This window comes from Strigops habroptila, chromosome 5 (assembly GCF_004027225.2).
Source record: "Strigops habroptila isolate Jane chromosome 5, bStrHab1.2.pri, whole genome shotgun sequence".
Classification (NCBI taxonomy): domain Eukaryota; kingdom Metazoa; phylum Chordata; class Aves; order Psittaciformes; family Psittacidae; genus Strigops; species Strigops habroptila.
This window is the reverse complement of record NC_044281.2, coordinates 74362387-74389572: the sequence shown is the minus strand read 5'-3', so window position 1 is coordinate 74389572 and position 27186 is coordinate 74362387. Positions and strand designations below refer to the sequence as shown.

The window sequence follows — 27186 nt, the reverse complement described above, 5'->3', positions numbered from 1 at the left end:
GGATTTCATTCAGCACATGCAGAAGAGAGCACATTCTTGCCTAATAGCAAAGTAACTTAAGTCCTGAGAAAATTCACAGTCACCAGAGCCCGAAGAAAAGGGACAATGTTTACATAGCATCCTCTTGGGCACATTCGCTAAAATCAAATCCCATGGGGAAGTACTTTGAGTTCTTTTAAAGGGATGCAAAACAGATTTTCTAGTCCTCATGAACCACATACCTCAAACAGCAATGCCATCTGGTTTGATAAGTCATGAAGGATTTACTTAAATATTGACTGAAAGCAAATCCTACTAAATCTCAGACTTCATCTATAGTTGCAAACCAAGGCATACAAAGTCACAAAACAAATTCCAGCTTGTTAGTTTCACAGACTGCCTCAGGGACAGTTTATCCTGGGTAGAAAATATTACCTCTGAGAATAATTAGTCTTTGCTGGGACATACTAGAACACATCCCATCTGCGTGGTGTTTGTACAGTTTGCAGTTGTCTTCTTCATACTACACTGCAATATTCTACCCTGAATTCAGTCTTACCCGGCTTAAAAATAAAAAAAAAAAAAAAAAAAAAAAAGGAAGGTGCAGGCTTAGAAAATTTGGCAAAGTTTTGCTTGGCATGGAATACTGAGCCTCAGAAAACGAGACTAGAAAATATAGTAAGACGTAATGTAAGAAGTCTGGATCAACCATGCAGAAATTTCAGACTTGTACAAGTTGCTGATGGGATCTAAATAGAAATGTAAACTGCAAGCTATTATCACCATACACGTCAAGGAAGATGAACTCAAACGCAGGCATGTCAAATATCAGCAGAATGACAATCTATTCAGTCCAGCAAAACAAAGGCTTGTGAGGGTTATAATGCCATAAATAATACCTATGCTTGATGGTAAACAACAGAGTCCTGGGCCACATGAAAAACTTTCACATTACTCAGAGAGATTAGTCAGTAAATGACTGACCAAACTGTCTGACCTGTTTTCAAAAGCACACTTGAAATTTCTACAAGTTTCAACTGTTTTGTTTTGTTTTCATTTGAGGCAAGTAAACATTTCTTGATTTGGAATTTAAATCATTTCTATGCAGTGATACTCTTATCCATTAGTATCTATTGGACTAGTGGTGTATGAAGAAAAGACGTTCACATCCTTCAGTATGAATTGTATTCGGATTAGATACATGTATCTGAACCCATTCTTTTCCCATGAGACAAAACAACGTTTCAAACAGCATGGTGAAGACCCACAAAAGTTGTAAGGAGGTTGTACACTGATTCAAAGGCATGGCTTGCAAAAATATCCTCCTTAAAAGGATCCTATATGGCTTATTCATTACACTGCCACAGAGATCTCAAAAGGCAAATCAGCATCTCTAACATAGTAGATGATTAAATATTTATTTCTTTATATTTAAATGCAGATAGACTAGAGCAGAAAGAAGAGCTAATTAGGGAGTTGCAGGTGCTGTATAACAGTATTTGAGAAAAACATTTGACATTGAGGAAGACACTATGCAAAAAAAAAAGGTGACCCAAAGAGCTGCATGAACTTCAAAATGATTACTCAGACAGCTGACAGTAAGAAAGTCCTCCTCATAGTTCTGCTTAAATGATTCAAAGTTCAGATAAAAGAACACTCCTGTGAGAAGCAATCTTTATAAATGACACAGCAGATCCTGTACACAAAACTATTCACAGAGAAAAAGACGAGAAGGTCATGACAACTGCTTTATCAACCACAAAAACAGATTTAACTAAGCTTCGCTAAGGGCTATTTCTGAGATGAAGCAGCTCCTAGTGCTGCTGAAAAAACACTTTAAAAGTTAGTGATGATCAGCTGAACATGGAGAAAGAAAGGCTCATAGAGCAAAGTCAGTAGAAGAAATACAGAATGAAAAAACAAAATGTTACATGCATAGTTATACAGCACAAAATCCAACATCCTAGGCACGTAAAGGTGGACATTTATCTGAAAAGCCTAATCAGAAAGAGACTATAGGAAGGACACAAGTGCAAATGGTCCTAAGCAGCCTAAATATTTTGAAAAAGAGCAAATCCCATTATAAACTTAGACTACCTTTATAACTTACTTAGTTCCTTTGACCTTGGACAGGCTCTGTTCCCTACATCATATCTTGGTGTTCATACTGATTTAATATGTCATATAAGTGCAGTAATTCAGGATTTTTCTAAAACTTATCATAATTTTATTCTTTAGGCTTTGCAATTTTTCTTATTTCCTAATAGAACAACACTTATCAGCTGCTCTGACTGTACCCAGGAATGTCACACTGTTATGCAAATCTTGCCTGCATTCCAAAAGAATCTTATCTGGTAGTTACCAAAAAAAAAAGTGTAAAGGAAATGCAATGAGGGTAACATATAATCCATTCCTATAGAACTGGAAGTAAATTAATCATGTTAAAATAACTACGTACTTTTCATTTTGTATTTCTCAATTGAGTTATGGCTACATAGTAGAAAAGTTTCTCCCTCAGAAACAAGTTTACTGCACTAATTCTTATTTAAATCTAATCTGTTCCTGAAAACTTGGCCAAAGAAATACTATCATAAACCACACAAAATCATTCCTAATTTTCTTGAAAGAAGACTTTCCATCTTTTTGTCTCCCTTAGACTGTACCCATGCATTAGTATATAAATTAATTTTATGTAAACTAACAGGACTCAAATTCTTAAGAACTTTTGTTCTCTGCTTACCTGAAATTTCTAACAGTTTAGTCAAATCTTTAAGAAATTTCTGGATTATTTTTTTCCCAAGTAAAATATAATTAAGACTCAAAAAAAGTCATCTAGCAATAACTCATTTACCACAAGCCTGTTTTCTGCATTCAATACGTGCCACCTGGTTTAGGACTGTCTAATACCTCCCCTTCCTTTCCCCATACCATTACCTCCTACAAAATGGTAACAACATCAAGACCATTCTTCTATGTGTTACATCAAAAGAAAAAAAATGAATAATCAACTTCTCCACTTGATCCAATAATCCTCCCATTAAATGAGGACAGACAGACTGGAAAGCAATTTTCACTGAACTCCTCCTCCTGCAGCCTGCTTTGTTATTCTTAGCTTATTGTGGAACTATATTCTCCCTGAATAACAATCTGCTAAGTTATTGTTACCTAAGCTTCTCAACAGCACCAAATTCAAGATAGCAGGTACTGCAGCAATTCATGTGTCAGTAGGCTAGCCTAACCAAGAGTGCTGTTACTTTATTTCTTCATTATTTCCAGTTTTCCATATTGTTGCTGGCTATAGCTAAAAGGTATCAATTCATGGAGGGATTCAGTGAAGTCAGATCCTATATATCTTAAAACCCAATAACTTTTTTTCCTGGACTACAACAGCATTCAAAACATAGGATAGGAAAATAAGGTATGGTTGCCTTTGGCAGAAATATATAATCTGAAATTTACTTGTCTGCATAAACATTTCTACATTTAACAGAAAACTAGACTGAAAAAAAGCATGCAAATAAGACTGAGAGAACAGAGCTTCAAAACTGCTGAAGGTATAAGCTAGAATTTTAGCAGAGATGTCAGTTTGATCTTTTGTACATTTAATATTTGGACTAAACATATTAGAAGGAAGGAGTAAGTAATAGAGACTGCATAGAAAAGTATTGATTAAGCATCTGCTTTGAGACCTGCTAGACACAAACACCACAATGCTTAGACCTCAACTTTCAAACCAGGTGGAATATAGTGTTGAAATATCAACACAACAGAAATACCGCACTTTTACGTGAAGGAGCCAATATCTTGAGTAAGGTCTACTTAATGGAAGAGGAATTCTTAACAGGCTTTCATCTAGACCACATGCAAAAAGTGTGTGATAGGTCATCTTGCCTACTTCTCATATACTTCTGAGGTCTGCAAATCAGAATTGGAAAACAAGTTGTGCATAACGCTAATTGAAAGTAATAAAATCATAAAGCTATGCAATTTGGTGGTACAACCTGCTAATAATTATCAATAGTTAGAAAATAATTGTACATTCCTAGTGCTGTTCCAAATTACAATAGCCAAAGACAGGCTTGAAAAGAATAATAATAAACCAATTAGTGAAAGATTTGACTCACTAATATTAAAGCAGAAAGTTTTTACCATTTTGGAGTTTTTTTTTGTAGACTGATAAAAAAAATACCAAAAGAGATATACAGACTCGACTCCAATACCAATTAATTTGGAAAAGGAATCAAAACAATCACCCTTTTTTAATAAAGCTTTAAAATTGGAAGTAACATTCATAAAACTCAAATGAGTCAGATTAAATTTGACTATGTATAAAATGGCCCATATACGGAAAACATCTTTACAATTACTACTATGTCAGCCTGCCTCTTTGCTTCATTCCTATTGCCAATCTCAAAGGAAACAAATCTCAATGCCCAGTCATCTTTCCAACCTCTTGGGAACACTAGTAATAGTTTAATTATGAGGTCGAATACTGTGATACAGCCACATGTTCACTACCAGGTAAGCTTCCAGCAGCGACCATACAAACCCTGTATGCAGCTCCCTTTCTACTTTATTCCAGGGATCTAGTATTTTCCAATTTACTGTCAAACTCCCTACCTAGTCACTGTTTAGCAAAGCCATATGTACTTACTTTAAAAACCTCACAAGCCATTTCCTCCAGTCTCTTTATAATCCCATTTCTTACACGAATTATTTCAAAGTATGTGGACATTTTTCAGTATCAAGGTGCCAGGAACTATATACAATCTTTGAGGAGAACCAATTGCTATCAAAGATAGGTAGGACCTTTCCAATAACCATTCTGAAGAAGCACGGAAGGTAATATGATCCAACAGTTTAGTTGGTCTAAAAGCAAGAACACTTTTATACTTTTCTCGTCTATAAATGCATAAAAAGTCTTAGTCACTTGTTGTAACTATACATCAGTGGGAGTCATCTGATCTTTTTTTCTTCAGAATAAAGTAGTGCAGTACTTCTATTTTAACTAAAGAAGCTTTCTGAGGGAAATGGGCACAGTAACTTATTTCATTCTCCACAGAGTCAATCATCTAGCTTCAATTTACCTTGCACCACAATCAGGCAATACTAGCTCTGTGCTCTCAATCCAGTCTAGCACTAGGCTTTGAAATCTCAGGAGCTCAAGTCAAAAACTTAATCTAATTTCTTCTCTGTGGCTATTTTTTTTTCTCCCAGCTATAAAGGAAATGTTACACAATGACTAGTACACAGCTGAAAACACAGCTCAAAGCTGCCATCTCTAGGTATTATGTTCTACTACTCTTCACTCTAAAATACTTTTCTGGGGTTTTTTCTAGAAACTGAACATCTGAAAGGAAAATATCAAGAGTTTATCTTAACAAGAACTTACTGGAAAAGGATGTACTTCTTTCTCTTGAAATTTCTTACATGATCAGGCATTACATTTTGGCCCATGTAATTCCGATATTTGACAGAAGTATAAGCAATGTATGAGTTATATGACATGAGTAGTGCTGTGTCCATTATTAGTGAATTCTAACTACTAATTAATATGTGCCTTTAACAGCAACAGCTTCTTCACTACACACTTGCTTGTAGCTTTCATTAATATTAACAAGAGTGGCATTTCCTCACTGATATCCAAAAGGATCTCTGGATTAACAAAGGTCTATTGTATTTAATATTTGCTGCTAAAAGTAGCTCTAAAATGGTTACTGTTTAGTCTGGAATATCTCAAGAAAATATTAGCAGTGTCAAATAAAAAGGTTAAATGATATTTTAAGCCTTTATTCTGAACTGATAAATGATACATTACTGAAATGTTTCTCAACTAAAAGGTCCACATTCTACAAGTACTGTAATAAGCAAAGATACCGGTCAGAAAGATCTGACCTTTCAAAGAACAGATAATACATTAGTAATGAGTCAGGAAACTGACAACATAAAAAGCAATTTCTGAGTTGATGTTGGGGCATGCACAGAATCTAGTTCATATTACTACTGAAAAACACCTCTACGATATTAACCATTCCATATACAGTTTCAACATCTCTGGAAGAATAATAATAAAGGAGGACTATATAAAAGGAAGACTGATGATAAAAAGAAACTGAAAGGTACAACTAAAAGGATAAAATCTTTATTGACAATCCAAAGACATTTTAAGGACACCTGCTCAGATCATACATCTGCTTCCTGTTTATAAATCCTTTCCACTGCAAATAAGTAAATAAATAAATAAAGCTTGACTTAACAGGAGGATAATGAAGACTGCTAGAAGAAAAAGCATACTTCAAAATAAAGGTTAAAAAACTCCAGCAGATTAAAACACTGAGAAACAGAAAGTCAAGCCATGAAACAGTTTAATGAGCTGCCTGCAGAATTTATAGATAAATAAGGACTACACATAATAAGTACTAATATATCATTTTTCAAATGCATTAGAAATACAGCTAACTAGATACTTTGTGGTGCCAAGAGACACCAATAGATGCAACAAAGAGTATTCTGAGAAGACAAATCGGTAGCAATAAAATGAAGTTAATTTTCCTGTGAGAGTTCATGGTAGACTTCAGAGGTATTTCCACAGCAGAAATTAGTAACAGAAGCTTATAGTAAAAAAACAAAACTGACAGAACAATCGGCAACAAGGCACCAGGATCAGTTCTGAAGGAATTTAAGAAGAAAAAAAAATGACCCTTCCCTGTAGTTTGTAAATCCTTACTTAAAAATGTGTCAGTACCAGAAGACTGCAAAGCAACAGGCATAAAGGACAGAATTCAGTGAACAAATGGATAAGACAGGCAGACAGAGGAAAAGTCTAACAGCTTTTGAAATGGGAAGTTTTATCTTGCAAATCATTGGATTTTCTCGAAGGAATGAAAGGTCTGGTTGAGAAAGTTACCTGGAATTCCCAAAAGATGCTTAATAACATTCTTCATGCCTTAAAGAAACTAAGAGGCTCTCGGAAAAGCAAGGCAGATAACACAAGGCTAAAAATAATTCAATAAATAAAGGTTTTGGGGAAAAACGGTCACTTCTTAAATGCAGAGAGGTCATTAATGGTGTCCCACAGAGACCTACGTTTGGCATTTGTTTGTTCAACATACTGACAAGCCATCTGGCACAGGAATGAATTGAAAAATGACAATGTTTTTTGACAATACTGTGTTACTCAAAATAGCTGAGATAATGCTCAAAAGCAAAGAATTAATTGCAGGAGAATCTCAAAACACTGAATGTGCAATATGAAGACGAATAAAAGCATAAATAAGTGTTCACATAGACAACTATGAAGTGATGCATATGCATAAAAGCACGATTTTAAGTCTGTACATACAGTGGTGGGTTTTTAATTGACTAGAATGAGATCTTGAGGTTAACTGATACCTCTGTGAAAATACCATTTCAAAGCCAACAGCAGGTTTTCAAAAAGCTAAAATACCAGTAAGAATTAGTAGAAAAAAATTAGACGTCTGAGGTACCAATACACTAAAGACTGTGATTCCCTGTACTTCAGGAGGGATATTACAGAACTAGAAGAGGTAGAGGCAATAACGCAATGTTATCTAAGGTATGTACCTTCCTTCTAGAGGATTATTAAAAATACAAGGAATTCTCAGTATGAAAAAGAAATAATAGAGAAAGGATATGATGGACTCACAAAAACTCATGAGTGGTACTGGGAAAGTAAATGGAAAACAAGAAGTAGGGATTATCAAAATTAAACCAGATAGTACCGGTTTCCCAAAAGGGAGTATTTCTTCACAAAATACACTGGAATTTTTTAGGCACAAGATAGTGTCAATGCTAAAATAAATTGATGGTCCAAAAATTAAAAACCACCACACATATGGATTCATAATCTTTCCACAAAAATACTATCCTATATTAGGAAATCCCAGATGCAGACTAGGACAGTATTCTGAGGAAGCTTCTAAATGATCTAGTCATTTTTTCTTATATTCTTCCCTTGGCATTTGCTGTTACCCATTATACAAGACATGTTACCAGGCCAGATGAACGCTCTGATCAGACTTGATACAATCTTTTATGTTCTTCCCTGACGGATGTATTTTATACAAACAACTGAAAATGTGATACAAATTCTGTACTTCTCTGTCACTGTTAAAAAGTTTGCCATCATCTGTACAAGGCTATAGTACGCAGTGCATTCACTTTTGGTCCTTTGTATTTTGGAGACATAACTAATACTAGCCAAAAATTAACCAATAAACAAAAGCCTTTTTCTTTTTTAAATAAAGATAATTTTTGTCTTTATAGTCTATCAGGACAGAGAATCTTTTTTTCTTTTTTTTTTAAATATAGTGAAATAAGCCTCTAACAGTGCTTTCAATAAAGCAGCATGAAGACTACAGAGCATCAGTAGAAGCAAAACTGCCAGTAGTTTGTATGTATTTGAACTTAAAGTACCACGATACTATAGAACAACAGTTTGTATTTTAATACTGCTCTGGTTCTGTAATAAGAGTAAAAACACATAAATAAAAATTTATTTCTTACTGACACAGCCCTTAGGGCATTAACAGGCCTTAGTGGCCCTGACCAGCCTCCCACAGAGGACCCTCAGTCCCTGACTACTTGTGATCCTGCCTCCTGCATGGAGCTGTAGATAGCTTGTCTCGTGGATGGAGCCCTCACGTATGTGTTGTAGCCTTCTCTCCAGTCCTGTCTTAGGCCACATTCTCCTTGTGCCTCTGACTAGACTCCCTGAATAGTCCTTGCACCTGGGTCATCTCTTGCCATGTCTGCGGCTGCCAAAAGAACTTGCTACAAACCTCTGGCTCTGCCTGCTATGCTTAGTCCCTGGGGATGGTGCCCAGTCAGCAAGGGCACTGACTTGGTTTCCAGCTCTCCTTCCTTTAGTGCAACCCCAATTATATTAGTCCCTTTTTACTGGGAGGTTTAGCTCTGAGGATTTATGGTCAGCTAGTAAGTGACTTAGATCTATTGCACAATCTTTTTTCTAAAAATTGTGCAATACATCTAAGTACTGAATAAGACACTAATACAAGATGTTTAGGGACTAGAAATTAAATTATCCTCAAAATAAACCCTATGTTCATGATGAATCATTTTAAGATCACTAACAGCACACACAAAGGAATTCATGAAATAGGATGCTGAAGAGTCCAAACCTGATATAAAGCAAGAGTGTGTCCATATCTCTGGAGTGGCCCTTTGGACACAGGTACTACGTTCCATATACTGCTTTCCAGATTGTAGCTAGAAGAGAAATAGAAAAGTAAACATTTTCCACCTGCAGAGAAATAGAAGGTTTTATATGTTCAAACTGACATCTGTTTCGCAGACTTGATCAGTCACTGGTTATCTGACATGATAATTTGTTAGCAGCAGTAACATGATCATTTTGAACTGTTACAACAGTGTACAAATGTTCATCAAGCAGAACAGGAGCGGCTCTTTCAGGGACCCATCAATAATCTCAGAAAATGGGGCTGTAATGAAATCACCAAACTTACTAGGAAGTTATGAAACGAGGTTGCTACGATCACTGTTATTAGCCACATAAACCCACCCCACTCAACTGCTTATGTCACAATCTTTTGCACTACTTGGAAAAGTTGTTGTTGAGCACTCTCTTTGCTATAGGGTTGACTTTAATTTGTGTTTAATTTTAATTAATTATTAATCCATTAACGCATTAACACACCACAAGATGAAAGAGAGATAAAAAATAATTAATGGAGGTAGAAAAGCAAAACACCAAAGATGATGGGATTTGGTTTGGATAATTGTAAACGTGTGAAAGAAAATAAAAAGTTCGACAAAAATAGGAGAAATAAACATGATAACATATCCTAACACATTTGTCACATTTAGGGCCTTTATATATAGACAAGTTACCATACAAATCAGCTAAGTAATATTTATAGCTGCTTTGATTATAGCTGTTTTCAATAGGTGATCAAGTGCACATACATCCAAACTGTCATAAAGAAGTGAAATATGGATGATCTGTCTAACCCATGCTGGCATAGCACCACAGGCTACTTCTACCAACAGGGTAAATTTCTGCTGCCCAAGGTATTCATGCATTAAATACAAGTCTCCTGTAGTTATAAATTATCTTCAATAATGCAGATAAGATTCTATGTGTACTGTGTGAAAATATCAGCACATGGATTTCTCTGTTTTATCACCCCATTTTTATGTTTTGCAGCAAAGTATAGCAACAGTTTTCACAAAACTGAAGAAATTACATATCAGTATCACATACAGATTAATGGTACCTGTATTTTCACCTCTGTTAAGAAAATTACAAGCAGAAAATAAGACCATTAATAAAGAATCTAAAAACTTAAACCCTGCCATAAAATTGCGGTGTAGAGACTACCTCCTTGGTAAGATCTGTTTTCCCTAACCTACATCAGAAAGGATACGACAAAGGATAAATCACTTACTTCAATACCATTTGGAATGAACTGTAGTTAAAAGTGTATCCACCAATCACCCACATAAATTTCCCGTGCAGGACTGCCTTATGGGAAGCCCGGCCCACAGAAGGGCTGAATGGTTTTACGTTTGGTAGAATCCAGTAAGACTCCGTAGAAGGGACATTCAAAGAACAATCTGGACCTGTTTTGTAAACAAATGTGCAATTTGTACAATCTGTTAGACAGGGATGTTAAAGTCACTAAAGCAGAAACAGGGGAGGCTTAATTACAGATGTCAGGATTGCTCATTCTGATAAAATACAGTATACACTTTTATGTTTAACAGATGCTCAGTGAAATAAATTGACAACAGGGGACGTCAGTCAAACCGAAAGCATTAGATTAGCTCAAATAATAATGATTCATTTCTGCATTCTTCTCAGGACACATATTGTATGAGTCACAAACTGAAAGAAAAGCGTAAGGCATCATATTTTTAGACGCTATACAGGTCTAAAATGTACAGCACAATATACACTGCATGTTACCTCTGGAGAAACACTTACTGTGGTTACTCCAAATACAGTATAGCTTATATCAAAGCAGATAACATTACAGGAAATTAAGTTACAATATAGATTACACCCTATTAAATCTCAGGAATAAAAATTTGTCCTTTGCCAATACCATTCTGCATTGCCTTTCAAGAGTACAATAGACTGTGAAGTGCTTTAGAAAAAGATTTGAATGTTTAAATTTTGTAAAATTTTATAGATCATTCTACAAAGCCACCAAAACCCCCAGCTATAGATTATTTTGGAATTTATTTTAGCCAATATGATTTTTCTAAATAAGCAAAAGTCAGCAAAATGCATTATTTTTAAGTTATAGAACTATTAAAATCATGAACAGCAGAATTATTTATTGTTCAATTTGCTCTGTAATAATTAAAACCTGATCTCTTCATCTAGTTTATGCTCTAGATGTTGGAAGAACTTGAAAATCTTGTTATGTAAAACCTGAACATACTCAGAACATTGCTTAAACAAACAAACAAAAAGGACAGCATATGCACTATTTGCCTCTTGTCAGTAACTGTGTATCATTATTAACTGGCTTTATTTCTACACAGGGAACATTGAATTTTTTGGACACCAATGTGTTCCACTTTAAGCATTATCAATCATGGAATTGAAATTTTTGTCATCAGTGATTGCCTACAGATGTTGTACAACAACTAAATTATTTCTGTAATTTGATGCTGATACTAAAACATAATGTTATGTCCTCTCTGCCTGTCTAAATTCCCTCAACCTGCTGGAGCTGTTGGAGTCAGTGTGGGCATAACCTTCTTTGGAAACTCAGTGATAACATGCTTAAAAAAAATAAAAGTAAAAATTAAACACACCACCAAAAAAGCACATAAAAAAAAAACAAAACCCAAAACTAGTCTGCATCCCAAACGTCACACACGACACCAACTTTGTGAAAACGTTCCAGGGAAAATGGGGAAAAGTACTGACCTGCTACACTTCTGTTTCTACCAGAAAAATCAACAAAAACTATACAAATGGACAGAATTAGTCAACACATACATAATTGCCATCTACTCTTAAAATCAGTATAGCTTTCATAAAAAGAAGGCCTGTCCTCCAAACCTACTAAAGTTCTTTGAATAAATCAAGATGGGCTGATACAATTGATATACTGACATGGATTTTTCGCTGGATTTTAAACAGAATTCCCCCCTGAAAGACTTTTTAAGGAAACTTGACTTTTGTAGCAAGAGAATGAAGGCCTTTGCATGGCTGAATAACTGATTAGAAAATATAGTAAGAAACAGCAGACAGAGTAAATGGCTGCTTCTTAAAGGGAGGGAGGTCGCCTGTGGAGTCCCACAAGGATTTCTACTACCCAAGGTATTCAACATACACATTAATGATCCTGAAAAAGGATGAGCAGAGAAGAAAGTCTGCTGATAAAGACAATTACTGGAGAGCAGAAAGAGTAAGATCAGCCCTTGAAGAATCACAGAACAAGTTCTTGTCTGACGACATGACTGAGCAATGAAATGACACATGAAATTCAGCACAGATAAAAGCAAGCTATGTTTTAGATTTACTGGAAAGAAGATAGTCTCTTAACTAAGCATCACTAGTCAGTAGCAAAGTCTCATTTTGGGCTACTCATGAAAATACCACATCAGCATTCATCAATGGTCGAAAAACCAAATCACATTAGGAACAGGGAACACTGTTACCTCTCTGTATAAATCAGTGGTTTACCTGTACTTACGAAAACTGCATGTCCTGCTCAAAAAGAAGATAGATTAGAACTGGAGACTGTTTACAGGAGAGTAATAAGGATGTTCAAAGGAATTGAATGGCTTCTGTAATTGGAACTACCAAGTCGGCTAAGACTTTTTCAATTCCAAAAAAAAGAACATCTGGAAATGAATGATAAATGTCTATAAAATAAATGATACTGGGTAGATATGAAGAGTCTACAGACTCTCTCAATATAAGAGCTGAGATTTATCAAAGGCAGCTTGAAAGAAGCCATGTTCTAAACAAACTAGAGATAACTTTGTGCAAAAAGTATCATATCTCCTTGGCAAGGATGCTCTCCTGACTAAGGATGTCCTGGATGCACAGGTTTACACTGAGACAACGACAGACCGGACAGGCATTTAGAAGAGAGCTGCTGCTAAAGTTTACTAACTAAACTAGTTCACATCAAGTTCATAACTTTAAAGCATATCTGGGGGAAGGGGGAAGGAAAGGGAGGGAGGGGAAGAGGGAGAAGGGGGCAATTACATTTTTCCAATGCATATTATCATTTTGGGGCAACTTATTACTATTACTTCTTACACACAACAACCAGGCATCAATCTGTGCCTAACCAGTTGTCAACTTTTCCTAGTACTCTGCAGAAGAATGATGTCCACTTGTATCCAAATTACCTTCGATTCATTAAATAATGGAGACACTCAATTCCCATTGTTCATTATAACTTCTACTCAGAAAAGATTAATGGTATTTGAATGAAGTCTAATGAGAGTATGAACAATTTAGTATATTATTCTTAAACATTAATAATAGATACCGTAATAGAATTGTAACCTCAGCGAGCTTCTGATTCAGTAAATCACTGGAGGAAACAATTTGAATTAAAAATAAACAATTGATTAAGTATTCTTTGATCGGGGAAGGGATTAGAATTTCGAAAACGGTGCCGCGAGTCAGAAAATGAAAACACATTTAAGACTTTTACTACAGCCACCATTCTTGCACAGACATGTAGTGGTCAGCAGTGTCCCCTAGTGGCAAATAGTGAATAAGACACACAAATTACCTCGCATGCCAATAGATGCCTGAGATGTTTCGTACCTGGAGACAGGGAACCGCAAGAATTCAGACAGCAAATACAAAATACATTCAGATGACAGTGAATGTATCAAAGTGAGGACAAGCGAAAACTTTGTATACGAAGTTAACAGTGCAAAATCTTAACAATGCCGTTAACCAGATGAGTGATTGAAAGAGTGTTGCAGATAACTCTTACAGCCCCAGTATTTCATTGCTGGTCTACGCTGAACGACAGGAAAAGTGAGATAGAGACGACATACACCGTGTACCCAGGCCTTGTTCTGGCATGGAGGAAGGACACACTCTAAGGAGACTCACCTGAACTCAGGAGCTTGAAAGCATCAGGTTTTTTTCAAAGAACACATCAATACACTGTGCATGATGCACGCATGCATTGAAGTGACATCAGTCGACATTACTACATAAGAGGCACTCCTGGCCGCCCCTCACTGCTTACTCTTCAGCTATCATTGCCTCTGGTGCCAGTTTTCACATGGCTTCACCATGAACCAGATGAGGGAATATATCCAGGTTAAAACTTGCTTTTATTTTTAGTCAGGCTAGCTTTTAATCTGGATGTGTTCCCTTATCTATGTTTCACCTTGCCCATCTATGCTTAAATGTGCCAACACGAGCCTGTGTGGCCAGCACTGCCTCTTCAGCGGAAGTGTAAAACATTCATGGAGTTATCACAGTATATATCTATCAGTACAAAAATGGAATATATAGTTGAAAAACACAATAGAATAACACTGACTTCTACTGAAACACTATTTAAACACCACTTTTGTGTGGCTATTGCCTTAGGAACGCAAGGTAAACACAGCACTTACAAATACCATTTACAGATTTTTTCCTACTTAAATACATATACCATGAAATATCACTATTATTTCAGCATAAATACATTTTCTCTTCAGGAACATCACATTCACTAAATACGTGCCTTTTGTGCAACAAAGAGCACTACAGCTGCAGAACAAAGATAATGAAAAATATGTTTTATTATTTCCTATGCAAATACGATTTTCTCCACTTATTTAAAATTGCATTTCTTTCTTATCTTCCTAATGTGTCACTCAATCCACTGGGAGTGGGGGAGAGGGAAGCTTTAAAAACAGCTAACAACTTTATAAATCTGAATTGGAAGTCAATTACATTATCCTCAAAGGTAGGAGAAAATTCTATAGGTTTAAAAAAAGCGATAACCTACACAAAGCAAGAGAAAGAATCTAATTTCTATTTATTGAGGAGTTTCATGAACTGCCAAATTACCAATCTGTTCCAGCAGTTGAAGTCATAAGATCAATTTCCACCTAATGAGAAAACATCATCTACTGTCTTCGACCCTAATCTTTCCTTTGGGATCACAGGAAAAAACCAAAAGTATTAATGTGTTGAATGTAAATATCACAGTCCTCCTTTCCATACAATCTCATCAAGGCATTTAAATAAAGCATTTGTTGTTATCTATTCTTTGATATCTGATCAATTGAGTTGAGAATTATTGCTTTAACGTAAGTTTCAACCACCACAAAAACAAACCCAATATTACTACTCTCAAGCACCCAATAAAATCTTCATACGATAATGAATTTGAGATTATGAAAAATATTTCTGAGAGAATATATCTGAATATACTTACAATAAAAATTCCATTGGAAGTTTTACCAAGCAATATATCAACTTATCTTACAGGAAACTGATAAGATAGTAACTACATAAAAATAAATGGCTGCTATGTAAATGCAAAGATAAATGCTGTTCAAGAATGGCTGTAGTAGTAGGTGCATTCATGCATCCCTACACTGCCACTGCACAGCTCCGCAACATCCATACAGGATGTAATTATTTCCCACCTCCTACAAACAGTCTTGCTCCAAATACACTTAATGGTAGGCAGAGAAATCCTGGATAGGTCTCCAGCATGGCAACGAGCTATGCCAGGACTCAGCCTTCTCCACGAACAAAGCAGAAACCCTAATGCTCACAAGCTGATGTGGTTCTTGAAATGCCATTTGGTTGCTATTACTCAGTCCCATTTCCTTCCTCAGCCAGGAAGAGTATCTGCAGGGTCAGTCTGAGTAGGCAAGCCAAAAGGGCTGCACTGCCTGCCTATACTCAACACTGCCCTTTAACTGTTTGTCTTCAGGTCTCAAACTCAGGATCAACTAGATTGGTAAAGAAGAATAAGGCCTGATGTCATGGCAGTCCACTGGAAGCTTTCCTAGTCACCTGCTACACTTCAATCCAAGATTATAAAACAAATTCTTAATACTCCTGGTCCCTAAATGTATGAATTTACAGTTTACAATGAAGTAATTACATCCTGCACATTACTCTAACCCTGTTTTGAAGGATATTCTGGTCCTCCTTTGTATTTAAAATAACTCCCACCTTTGTATTACCAGATTTCACTAGCAGTTTTATGAGTAGATTATAGAAATTATGTAAAAAGACCAGTCCCAAGTTCAGTCTTTAAGTAGCACTCATACCTCTCAATCATAAGTTAGACATGCAGCACACCCACTCACATTTCACAATTAAGCAGCTGTGTCCCTCTTACTGATCCCTTATGTATTCCCCAACTTCTTCAGTTTCAATGATTTCCTATTATCAAATGCTGGTTTCAGATAGATATTGCACTTTCTTGTAATCTTGCCTACAAATTATTTTAGTATGAACTACATAGACAAATCCACGTTTCAACTGTTTCACTGTTCAATCACAACATCTGTTTCATTATTTCTTTCCTCCAGTTATGGTCTAGAACTTTACACACTGCTGAAATCAAGCCATCAAGTTTTGAGCTGCCTGAATCACTTTCTTCCTATTCTGAAATAAAGATGCTACACGTAGTAAACTAAACTTAGCATCTTCCCTTGTCAGGGAGATCAGTACTATCTATCTGCTTCCTGTGTTCAGGGCATGGTACTGCATTTGTTCATTAGTTTAATCAAGTGTTTGCACGTTCTAAATTGCTACATTTACATGCATCCATTTTAGATATTTATTTTAAATTCATTAAGGTTTTCATTAAAACTTACAAATTGCAGGGCACTCCTTAAATCTCAGCCTAATTGCACATCCAGACCATTATGAACCACTTCAATGCAGCCAGCCATTTATTGAAATGAATCCAATAAATTCTATTAAACTTGCTTTCCCTAATCATCAGATGAGACCACAAAGGTATTTAAAACTGAAGTTGGCTCTTCATTTAACTGTGATGTTCTTTCTTTTGCAATAAGGATATTTAATTTTCTCACTCAGAATTTCAGACAGTAGATTTCTAATTGCGCTATATTTTGTTTGCAAATTGCACAAAGTCCTCCAAGGATGCTTGACAAATTAGTAAATTCAAGCTGAACATAAAACTGAAGAAGAAGTTTCCAGTATACATGAAATAACCATTCATGTTAAGCCAATTCCCTCCTATGATTCCTTCTGTAAATGCAAATTTTCCTTAGACAGCTCTCATTTCTAAGAAACACATAATGATATTTACAAATACGGAGTGCATAAAAAGGATTTTAACTTAAAATTGGGGAAGGAAAGGATTCCTTGGGTTTGTGTTTTTATGTACACATATTGTATTAATTGACATATAATGCACATCTCCCAGACTGCAAAACTGCAGGTTTTTTCTGACTGAATTGATAGTTGGCCAGGAGAAAACCTGAAAAGTAAGATCTAGACAAAGAGGGCATTCTCATAGGCACATGAGTTGCAAGACACCTGCTTCTATATTTTTTTCCTTCCAAAACCAGGCTTTTCCAAAGCAAATCATACATCTGAAAATATGTATTTGCGTGCTTTCTGTTCAAGAACAAACAGGTGCAACAGCCCCAAATCCCAAATTTCAGGCATCTCGGCATTTGGCACAAGCTCTTTGCAGTTCTGCATTTCAAACTGCCACTGCCTGAGCTTACATATTAATCTTCCTCCATCGGTTTCAATAAGCCACCACCACACAGCTTTGCTAAATTCCAGCATTGAGGAAAAACGTTTGTCATTTTAGGATAAACTAAGTCAAGTATAGACACACACTGACATAGCAGCACTGGCCACACTCAAGACGCTGTTGGAATAAACACCATAGTAATGAGCCAGGCAATACACTGAATTTTACACAGCAGTAGTCATAACACTCCTTTTATACTTTCATTGTTTACTTTTCTCCTTACATAAAGGCTCGTTTTTCCTTAGAGAGATGTTATAAAATTCAAGCTGCCTGAATTTCTAATAGATGTATTTCAAAGTTAATTAGTTTAATTTCAGAATCTGGTCTTCTGCTCCATCTTTATCTCCTAGGAGCAGCTCTGCAGGGAGAAACAAACTATACACATTCCAGAACTCTTATTGGTGTTATAACTTTAGACTAGATCTGATCCCTAGGACTGAATGCCTGTTTGTCGCTGGTCTGCGTTATCTGCAACCCTGGAACTCATCCGGTGTAGCTTCATCTAAAAGGAATGCAGTTCCTGTGTTTTCGAACCACCTCACAATGTCATCCAAAAATCAGTACACGTGGAGGATCAAATTTACTTTGAAGGTACCCTATGATGACTAATGTAAACACACCCTGTAATGCCTCTCTAGTAGATCCCTGTTTTGCTAACAATACTGATGTTCAACGACCAAAGTACCATAAAGTTCCTCTTAAATTCAACAGAATCTTTCATTCTTTTTCCTATCTACAGCCAGTACAAAAGGTACCAGCACCAAGAGCATCCCCACATCACCCTGGACAAGGGAGAGGACGCATACTGTGCCTCTGCAGGAGCTCTCAAGTGAGGACTCCCACTACGCATTAGTCACCACTAACTCCTTAATCTCCTGATAACAAGATTGCTTCCTAGTGAGCATATCAATTCTGTGGCATGACTTAGAATCCTAGAATGGTTTGGCTTGGAAGGGACCTTAAAGCTTATCCAGTTCCAAGCCCTGCCATGGGCAGGGACACCTTCCACTAGACCAGGTTGTTCCAAGCCCCATCCAGCCTGGCCCTGAACACTGCCAGAGATGGGGCGGCCACAGCTTCTCTGGGCAACCTCTTCCAATGTCTCACCACTCTCGTATTACAGAATTTCTTCCTAATGACTAATCTGTATCTACCCTCTTTCAGTTTAAAACCATTCCCCTTGTCCTGTCACTACACGTCCTTACAAAACGTCCCTCTCCAGATTTCTTGTCGGCCCCCTTAAGGGATTGGAAGACTGTTATAAGGTCTTCCCTAAGCCTTCTCTTCTCCAGACTAAACAAGCCCAACTCTCCCAGCCTGTCTTCATAGGTGAGCCCTCAGAGCATCTTCGTGGCCCTCCAAGCCCATACTTGAGTTCTTGCTCGTGTTTACACCCTCCCTATAGTGCTCGTCCCCAAAAAGGCCAATTAAGTCCAATGTTCTCTCTCAAATCCCAGATACAAATCTCAAATTTGTATTGTCAAAGGGTCACTTCTTCTCTAGTCAAAATTCCTCATGTGCAAATTATTACCTACAGTGATTTGCAAGTCTTCTAAGAATCACTGCTTTCTAAGGCAGCCTTTCTCTTCCTGACACAGCCTACAGTTTTTTTTCCCCAGACAGCTTTACATTAAGTGATATTAAGACATGTTTCTAAATTAGGACTTTGAACTGGATGATTTATAGCCCTTTAAAATGAAACTATCTTCCTTTATTTATCACACAGTGGATCATCTTACCTAAAAAATTTATTACAAAACATTATATGTAGTAATGAAGATCTTTTACAAAAAATGTTTAACATCAGACAAAAACTGGTCACTGGAAAATTCTCCAAGTAAGCACCTGGCTACTGCGCATTTTACGTGTAGCTATATTTTTAATTCCTTCGGTAAAACAGTTTTTGACCTATTTAATATGTGGTGGGATAGTTATTTCCTGTACAGTGTATTGAAACAAGCTCCTTAAAAGAAATCAAAGAACATCTGCATCAAGAAGACCTGGGATATTACTTTTAAAAAGTATACAACAAATTCATTGCATTTAGCAATATTTTCAGCATGTCAAAAGATAGTTCCCTCAACCCTTTTAGAAATGTGGAACTGTTTACAACCCTGAATTTTTAAACCATTACGGAAGTTAACTGTTTGGCAATCTGTGCTCACTTACAGCCTGAGACAATCCAAGACACGGTGATCCTGATATCAAAGAGAATTCCAGACTCACAGAATGGTTTGGGTTGGAAGGGACCTTCACCATCATCTAGTTCTAACACCCCCTGCCATAGGCAGGGACAGAATTTGCTGGCTATAAACACGTGCTCAGCAAAAGGTAACATCTTTCTATAAACTATCTTTTTCAGCTTCTTAAACAGGTCAAATAGTGCAAGAGCCACCACTTTTGTCTCAGCCAAATCCACATTTCTTTGTTATCTGTGCTTAGCAAAGAAAAAGAGAGTAAACAGGTAGCTTGCTTTGGGGTTTTTTTTTGTGAGTTACATCCACAGCCTGTATCAGCAGCATCAATACATTCTGCTTTAGAATATCAAGACAGATTTGGCAGTAATGGGACAGCAAAATATGATATACTACTCAAAGGGAATCACTCCTCAAGATAAACTTCAGCCTCCCTTATGTTGCCTGAATATTTTAAATTCACCTGTTTTCTTCCTGTATGTACTTCTGAGACCAAACATTTCAGAAATGTTTAACATTATTGAACATTATTAGCATTATTTAAAAGTACTTTCTTTTAACAAAAAGTACATATAACGAGTACACTTTTGTTAAATGTACTTTTTTGTTAAAAATAAAATTCTTCTCATTATTTGATTTCCAAGTCTAGAAGTTATTGCCATGGCTTTAGTCTGTATTTGTACAACCAAGAGTTAACTGCAAATAGCTAGAAGATCCTTCTTCTACAAAATGTATCTAATAAGAGGACCCTAATTTTTAATCAAAACAATTATTCTTTCCCAAAGAATAGTCGTCTCTTTCTCAGAATACTTTTAAATGGGAAATTTTCTTCAGAGATGCTCCTTTCCCAACATCCACAAGATGTCACCATTGTAAAGGAAAGAAACTCTACGAGTTGGAAAATAGGAAATACCTTTATATTCTGAACCATGGATTTTATTTTCTGTACATCTCAATGCAGTCCAACGATTTTATTTTTTTTAATACAGAGAATAAATATACTCAGAAAAACCCAAAACCTAAAATTCTCTTCAAAACCACAGAAATCAAGACCCTGCTTTAGCCACCTTGTTTGAATTCCCAAACACAAGAAAAACTTGGCAGACACCAAGAATAGTAAGATAAATAAAACCATTTATGGTTCCAGCATTGCAAATAACCTACTTTGAAGGCACTGTCAGTTTAGAAACTATAGAATATAGATGCAAATAGATAAATAAACTACTAGAACAGAGAAGCAATCTCCCAGAGAGCTTAAAGGAAGTTTACTATTGTTTTGTATTTCATAAGGAAAAACATTTATGTATCCAACCAGCTCATCAATCACAATGTTAAAAAAATTAATCAAAATCTATGTAGGTTCAGTGAAAATCCAAGGCATACCAAAGTACATAATCCTACTCACTGTAGGAAAGAACAGGAAGCTATTATGCACAGAAATGCTAGATGAAAGGAAGGCACTAACAGTGAAAGTTAGCCTTTAAATTTAATTTCATGCTCAAAACTTCTCATGAAGACTATAGCATGTCAAATGAAGGTTCAGCCTTCCAAAGATTTGTGATTTTCTGCATTTTATACACAGGAATCTGAAATTGCAAGGAACCAATATACAAATAAAAGGGTGATATTCTTGCTGCAAGTTCTATTCACAGCTTCCTTACAGTGATTAAGCTTTCAGGATCTCTTTTTGTGCACTACAACCATGGAAGGGTCTAAAGGACTCAGTAACAAGTCTGCACTGTTTCCATTCAATGACCATATTGCTAACCCACTTCCTTTCCGTGCGTGCACTGACTGCCTTTTAATGAATAACTTCATTAATGAAGAAGAGGAATGTATTAAATCTCATGGTGTCTTTGGTCTAATAGGTGTGACAGCTAATAGGAGTAAAAAAGTCATTTCCTTTGACATGCAAAAAGAAACAGCAATTAAACCAAAGTGGAGGCAGGAAGTAATGGGAAGAGGGCATACCAGCTAAGTGATCTGGAGGTATTTATATACTTCTTTTAAGAGAATAATGGCAATTTCAATGCAGAGCAAGCTAATCCAATTGAGACTTCCAATAGGATTGGTAAAGGATAAAAAGAAAAAAATTTACAAACATGTAGTATAATTATAGTAAGTAAATTACACATTTTAAATAATTGATCTTTAGTAAGAAACATTTATGGTACTGGGAGTCAACTACAGCACATGCTTATAGTACACCCATTACTCCACAGTATGTCTCCACACAGACTTTCTTGCATCATCTCAGCAAAACAGCTTACCTTCCTTTTTCAGAGAGGCTTTACAATAATGCACAATGAAAAGCCAGACAGTGAATACTTACTTCAGGAAGCACTAAAAATATGATGTGATGATGAGACACTAAGAAAGAGGAGGGAAGAAAATCGAATCTATCTAGGCAATAAAGAAATTAATAGAATAGGGAATTAGGCTATAGAGGAACTCGGCCTTCAGAAGTACCTGGAACCCTTGAGTAATTACTGCTATTATTTTTTCAAATGAGTGAGCCAAAAAGAAGAATGCCCACCACAAGAAAGTTTAGTTCAGGTATTTTCTGTCTGAAGATACTGCAGAAATATCAAAGCTGTAAGCCTATTACGGCATGAAAGTACACACACCTTGGTCCACGTGAAAATTTCCTCCAGCCATTATTTTGTTCCTTTATGCTTATTCTTTAAAGATGCTAATATGCATTCTAGATAGGATGCATTAAAAGCAGTCTTTTTTTAAAGATTAACTTGATTCCAAGTAACAAAACCTTACCTTGCCAGCTATCATTGCAAACACACAGCTTCTCGCCTGTCAAATCACAGTAGCCATGATCTGGACTGCCACAGTTGGCTTTACAATATGGAATATCACAGGCTTCTCCTTTCCAATACTTGTCACACTCACAGTACACCCGGCTTGGTACAGACACACTGGTTGTGCACTTTCCATGTTCTGAGCAGTTATTAGGACAAGAATTAATTCTGAAAACAAACAAAACATAAAATAAGGGACATTAAAAGCCAAGAGTTCATTACAGTGGTTTTATCTGACAGTATTCCAACAGTATTTGTTAGACAAAGTATTTTTTCCCTGAAAAATTTCTGTGTACTGATAAAATACAAGTTTAATGGTGATTTTAAAGGCACATGAGCTGAAAAGGTTTTCATCCAGGCTTACATATGCAGTCTGTGATGCAGTCAAGATCACAAACACCTTGTTACTTCAACAAGAAGTATTGACATTAAGCAGCAGGACCGATCACCATCTTTTTTTTCTTATGAACCAGTATCAGCTTTCTAGTCAGTCCCTTTAAATGCTTATTATCTCTAAGAAGATCCACACTGGAAGTGACTGTGAGCAGTAACCCTTAAACTCTCCACCACAGGCATACAGTTAAAGGGTTTCCCTGAGTGGCTTTGGTCCATGCTATAAAACAGTACATCCAGCATCTGAGAGGAATAAAATTTGAAAAACAATGTAAGGAAGACAACAAGATGGCTAATACCCTGAAACCACTCACAAGTAGCACTTCATGCTTTGATGCTTTGAATCTTTAATAACAGAGCTACCTTAACCTTGCCTCCTTAACTCTGCAGTCAGAGATGCAGAAAGAGGAAAGATTAGGCTGAAAGAAATTTGTGACCGGTATTGGAGTTAGCATTTCTGTGATACGCCCTACAAAACAGTGAGATCACAGGCAACGGGACTGCAAAGCTATGGAAACTGGTTCCAGAAATGCAAGCAATTCCTTGGAGATGAGGAAGGATGAATGACTTTGAAGTATGTGGGTCCAAGAGTTTCCATGAACAGAATCTCAGGCAGTATGTGCCTGATGGAGTCCAAAAAAGATTTTAAACCTTTCTGATGACTCACAAAGGGCTGGGTTGAAACTCAGAATAAACTGTTAGTACAAACCCCTGCTGGTAACACAGACTCCTCCCTGTAGATGCAAGAGTTGGATACTGTTCATAGCATTCCTTGTTCTTACCGAAGAAAGAAACTGAAAAAGTTAGTAAGGAATTGTTCAAGGCTGGACTTTGGCCAAATGTAGTTGTGGCAGGATAGTCAGGAGACTTGCTTTCATTTTCTGAAGACTCACACCTCAGAGGACAGAATCTGCTACATTGCCAAACAAGAAAATTTCATATCTGAACTGCAAACGTCCTGGGGCTTTGCCTATTAACACACATAGCATTAAAACCATTGATGACATTAACTGCTGTATACCACAGCTCTATGGAAACTCTCCTCCTGACTTCACAGCGAGAGTGTTCTGCAGGAAAGTGAACAGTTGAGCCTTTTCAGTAGCAGCTACACCAGTTTAAAAGTAGGCACATTCCCACTCCAACAGGTTTGTTAAGGATTCAAACAGAAAGAAAAACTGGATGAGCAGAGTTAAAAGCAGGTTGCCTGACTTCAAGGAACATAAAATTTACTCAGGGAGTTCTGGAGCAACTATTGTCTGCAATTGGCATGGCATTTCAGACACAGATGCTGCGCTTGTGTCTTCCCCAAAATAAAGGGATATGAGTAGCCCACCAAGATAAAGTCAAAAACCGCTTTGTGGTTACCAAATCAAGGAAGAAAGAGGGAAACAGAAGCACAGTGCAACAGATCAGTGACAGAAAAAAGTTAATGCAGCCATAAAACGCAAATGCAGGTACTTCTATCTTTATGTACCATAAAGTTTTACCATAAAGAGTTACTGTTGGCTCATTAAAAAAAACCCAAACACATATTTTAAAAGTATCCATTGAAATAAAAGAAAGAGGAGCCGAGTACATAAAATTTCCTGATTTATGTGTGGAATGGAATTAAAAACTGGCAGGTTTTTTATTTAGTTTAAACCTTCAAAAAAAATTAGGTAATAATATGTAGCATGCACCACATTACCAAGCCATGAAAGAATGCAGAGCACATCTATTCATTTCTTAAGAATGCCATCTCATATTGCCATTTGCTCCGAAGACAAACACAAAGAAGTGCAATAAAAGCTTCAGGGATCACTGAAAAATGTATCTAATTACAGCAGAGAAGTCTGCCAGGTGACTGCATTTTACTGACGTCAATTGACAAAAATAGCCAGTCATCTAGATTGCAATTTCCAATATAACACATGTAGTGAGGTTCCCCAAAGTCTGAAAAGGCATTTATTAACTGTTAAAAGGTAGGGAAACCACTGCAAATTACAGAAACTATCTTTCCATAGACAATTTAACAAAGACTTCTGCCAAGAGTAAAGCTATGATGAGAAGCACAAATAGGAATTTTAAACCAATAAAGAATATGGCAAAAATATTACATGTACTTCCACATTTGAAGTGCAGTGCTGGCCACCACATCCCAAAAATTGGTGTTTCAGAATCTGAAGGAATTGAAAAAAAAGAACAAGAGTATCTTCAATCATAGGAAAAACATCACATGAAGAAACAGGTTCAACAGGACCAAGTAATCTCCTCCTGAACTAAAGCATCTGGTATAAAGAAACATCACATCATGTGACACAAACATGTTCCAAATGAGACAGAAGTTGCAATCAACAGCTGGTGCCTACAAGAAGGAAAAGGCTCAGGTCCATTGGATGCATCTTTAGAGATGCTGACACAGAAAAGCAGATAGGAGGAAAGCAAATATAGTTAGACTTTGTCATCCAAGTAACTAGAAGACAGGCAGTGCAGATAAGAACCATGAAGGCAGAATGCAGACTGAGATGAACAACAGGAGGGGAAAGTACCCAGGAATTGGAGAACAAATGGAATAAAACCCTTGTGGCTGCCGCAAAAATAGAAGTAGGACTTCAGTGAAGGTTTCAAAAGCCATAGAAGTACATTCAGCAATCAAAATCCAGCAACAGTTTATTCTAGTTCAAGAGAAACAAATCGACATGACAGCAGATATAATCTCCTTTCTATTCCATATGACAAGTACATGTGTTGGGTAAATACTGGAAGGAGTACATTCTAGTTCCATATGGCATAGGGAAAACATAGTCTTGGAATGGCCATGTGGCTTCACTCAGAACAATGTCTTTTATCTCATTTTCATTTTCTTGTTTTCACAACTAGTACCTTAATTACAACTCATTGTAACCCCAGCTCGGTATTTCTAAAGCCAGCAAGTATAGCTCTTATGCTATTAATATATGAACAAACACTTTCCCTGGGTTGGTCATCCTTCTGAGAGAAATGACAGGCTAAAGACCAAAGTAATGACTTATTAAAAACATACTTACGAGTAAAAAATGTTAAATCCAGTTAAGTTATAAGCAGCATCACTGAAGAAGTGTAGCAATGCATAGCCAGATGTAGTAACTACTTCAGGAACAGTTTCATTTCCACGCACTTCAGGAACTATTAGACCACTGGAAAAGAAAATGAGAACAATGTTTTTAATCAGTCTTGGGATGGTAGGGAGAGGAAGAGAGAGTCACCTATTCTATTATTATATTGACAAATTTTTGAAAAACCAATAGTACAAAATGTGTATAGAATGCAAAATGTGTCCATGCCTCTGTGAGGTAACGTAGGGTTTTCCAGGAAAACAGAACAAAAACTCCTCCCTCACACAGTAATGCAAAATTTCACATCTGAGGGCGCATGCTCTGTCAATGTAATTTTTAAAACTTATTTTAACTTTGAAAAAAACAAATATACATCCTTCAGACAGATGCTTAACATCACTGTCTTTCAGCACGAGTTCCATTTCCACATAATAGAATCATAGAATAGTTAGGGTTGGAAAGGATCTTAAGATCATCTAGTTCCAACCCCCCTAATATTTGCACCTTTAGAAGTTTAACTTATCAAAGATTATCAAACCTGGAAAGTATAAGTAGATCATTTCCATGAGAAAGCAGTTTTCAACAGGAAATACTTTCTGAAGTTTTAGAAAGATGCTAATATGTCAGTCATATAAAGACTGAAGCAGGAAAAACACGCAACATATTAAAACACTAAGAAAAAGGATCACCTGCCTAAAACAGTGCCACATCACCAATATAATTTAAAAGTTATAGGAGCTTTGTTCACTTCAGAGAAAGCACTATCATTTATGCAATTAATATTTATTAAAGTTCGGCAGCACAATCAGTATTTTGTAACACAAAATGAAATACAATTTCTGCCCCACAGAGCATGTGTGCACAAAGAGTTTCTGGTTTATTTAACATAGCTTTGAACTCAGTGGATATCCCAAGATAAAACTTTTACTGACTTCAAAGGAGTAGGACCCTGTGCCTTCTCCCTAATAACCTATAGCCC

At 36.4% G+C, this 27186-nt stretch overlaps 1 protein-coding gene across 5 annotated transcripts in view; it reads right to left on the bottom strand.

Moving 5' to 3' along the window:
* ATRNL1 (attractin like 1) overlaps positions 1 to 27186 on the bottom strand; it is a 513588-nt gene that overhangs the window by 441064 nt on the left and 45338 nt on the right. For all 5 annotated transcript variants that reach the window (XM_030487970.1, XM_030487973.1, XM_030487971.1 and 2 more), the window contains exons 4-7: positions 26160 to 26288; positions 22700 to 22908; positions 10428 to 10602; positions 9141 to 9228 (exon numbers count right to left, since the gene is read on the bottom strand). In XM_030487970.1, the coding sequence (XP_030343830.1) occupies positions 9141 to 9228; positions 10428 to 10602; positions 22700 to 22908; positions 26160 to 26288 (601 nt within the window). The remainder of the gene's footprint in view (positions 1 to 9140; positions 9229 to 10427; positions 10603 to 22699; positions 22909 to 26159; positions 26289 to 27186) is intronic.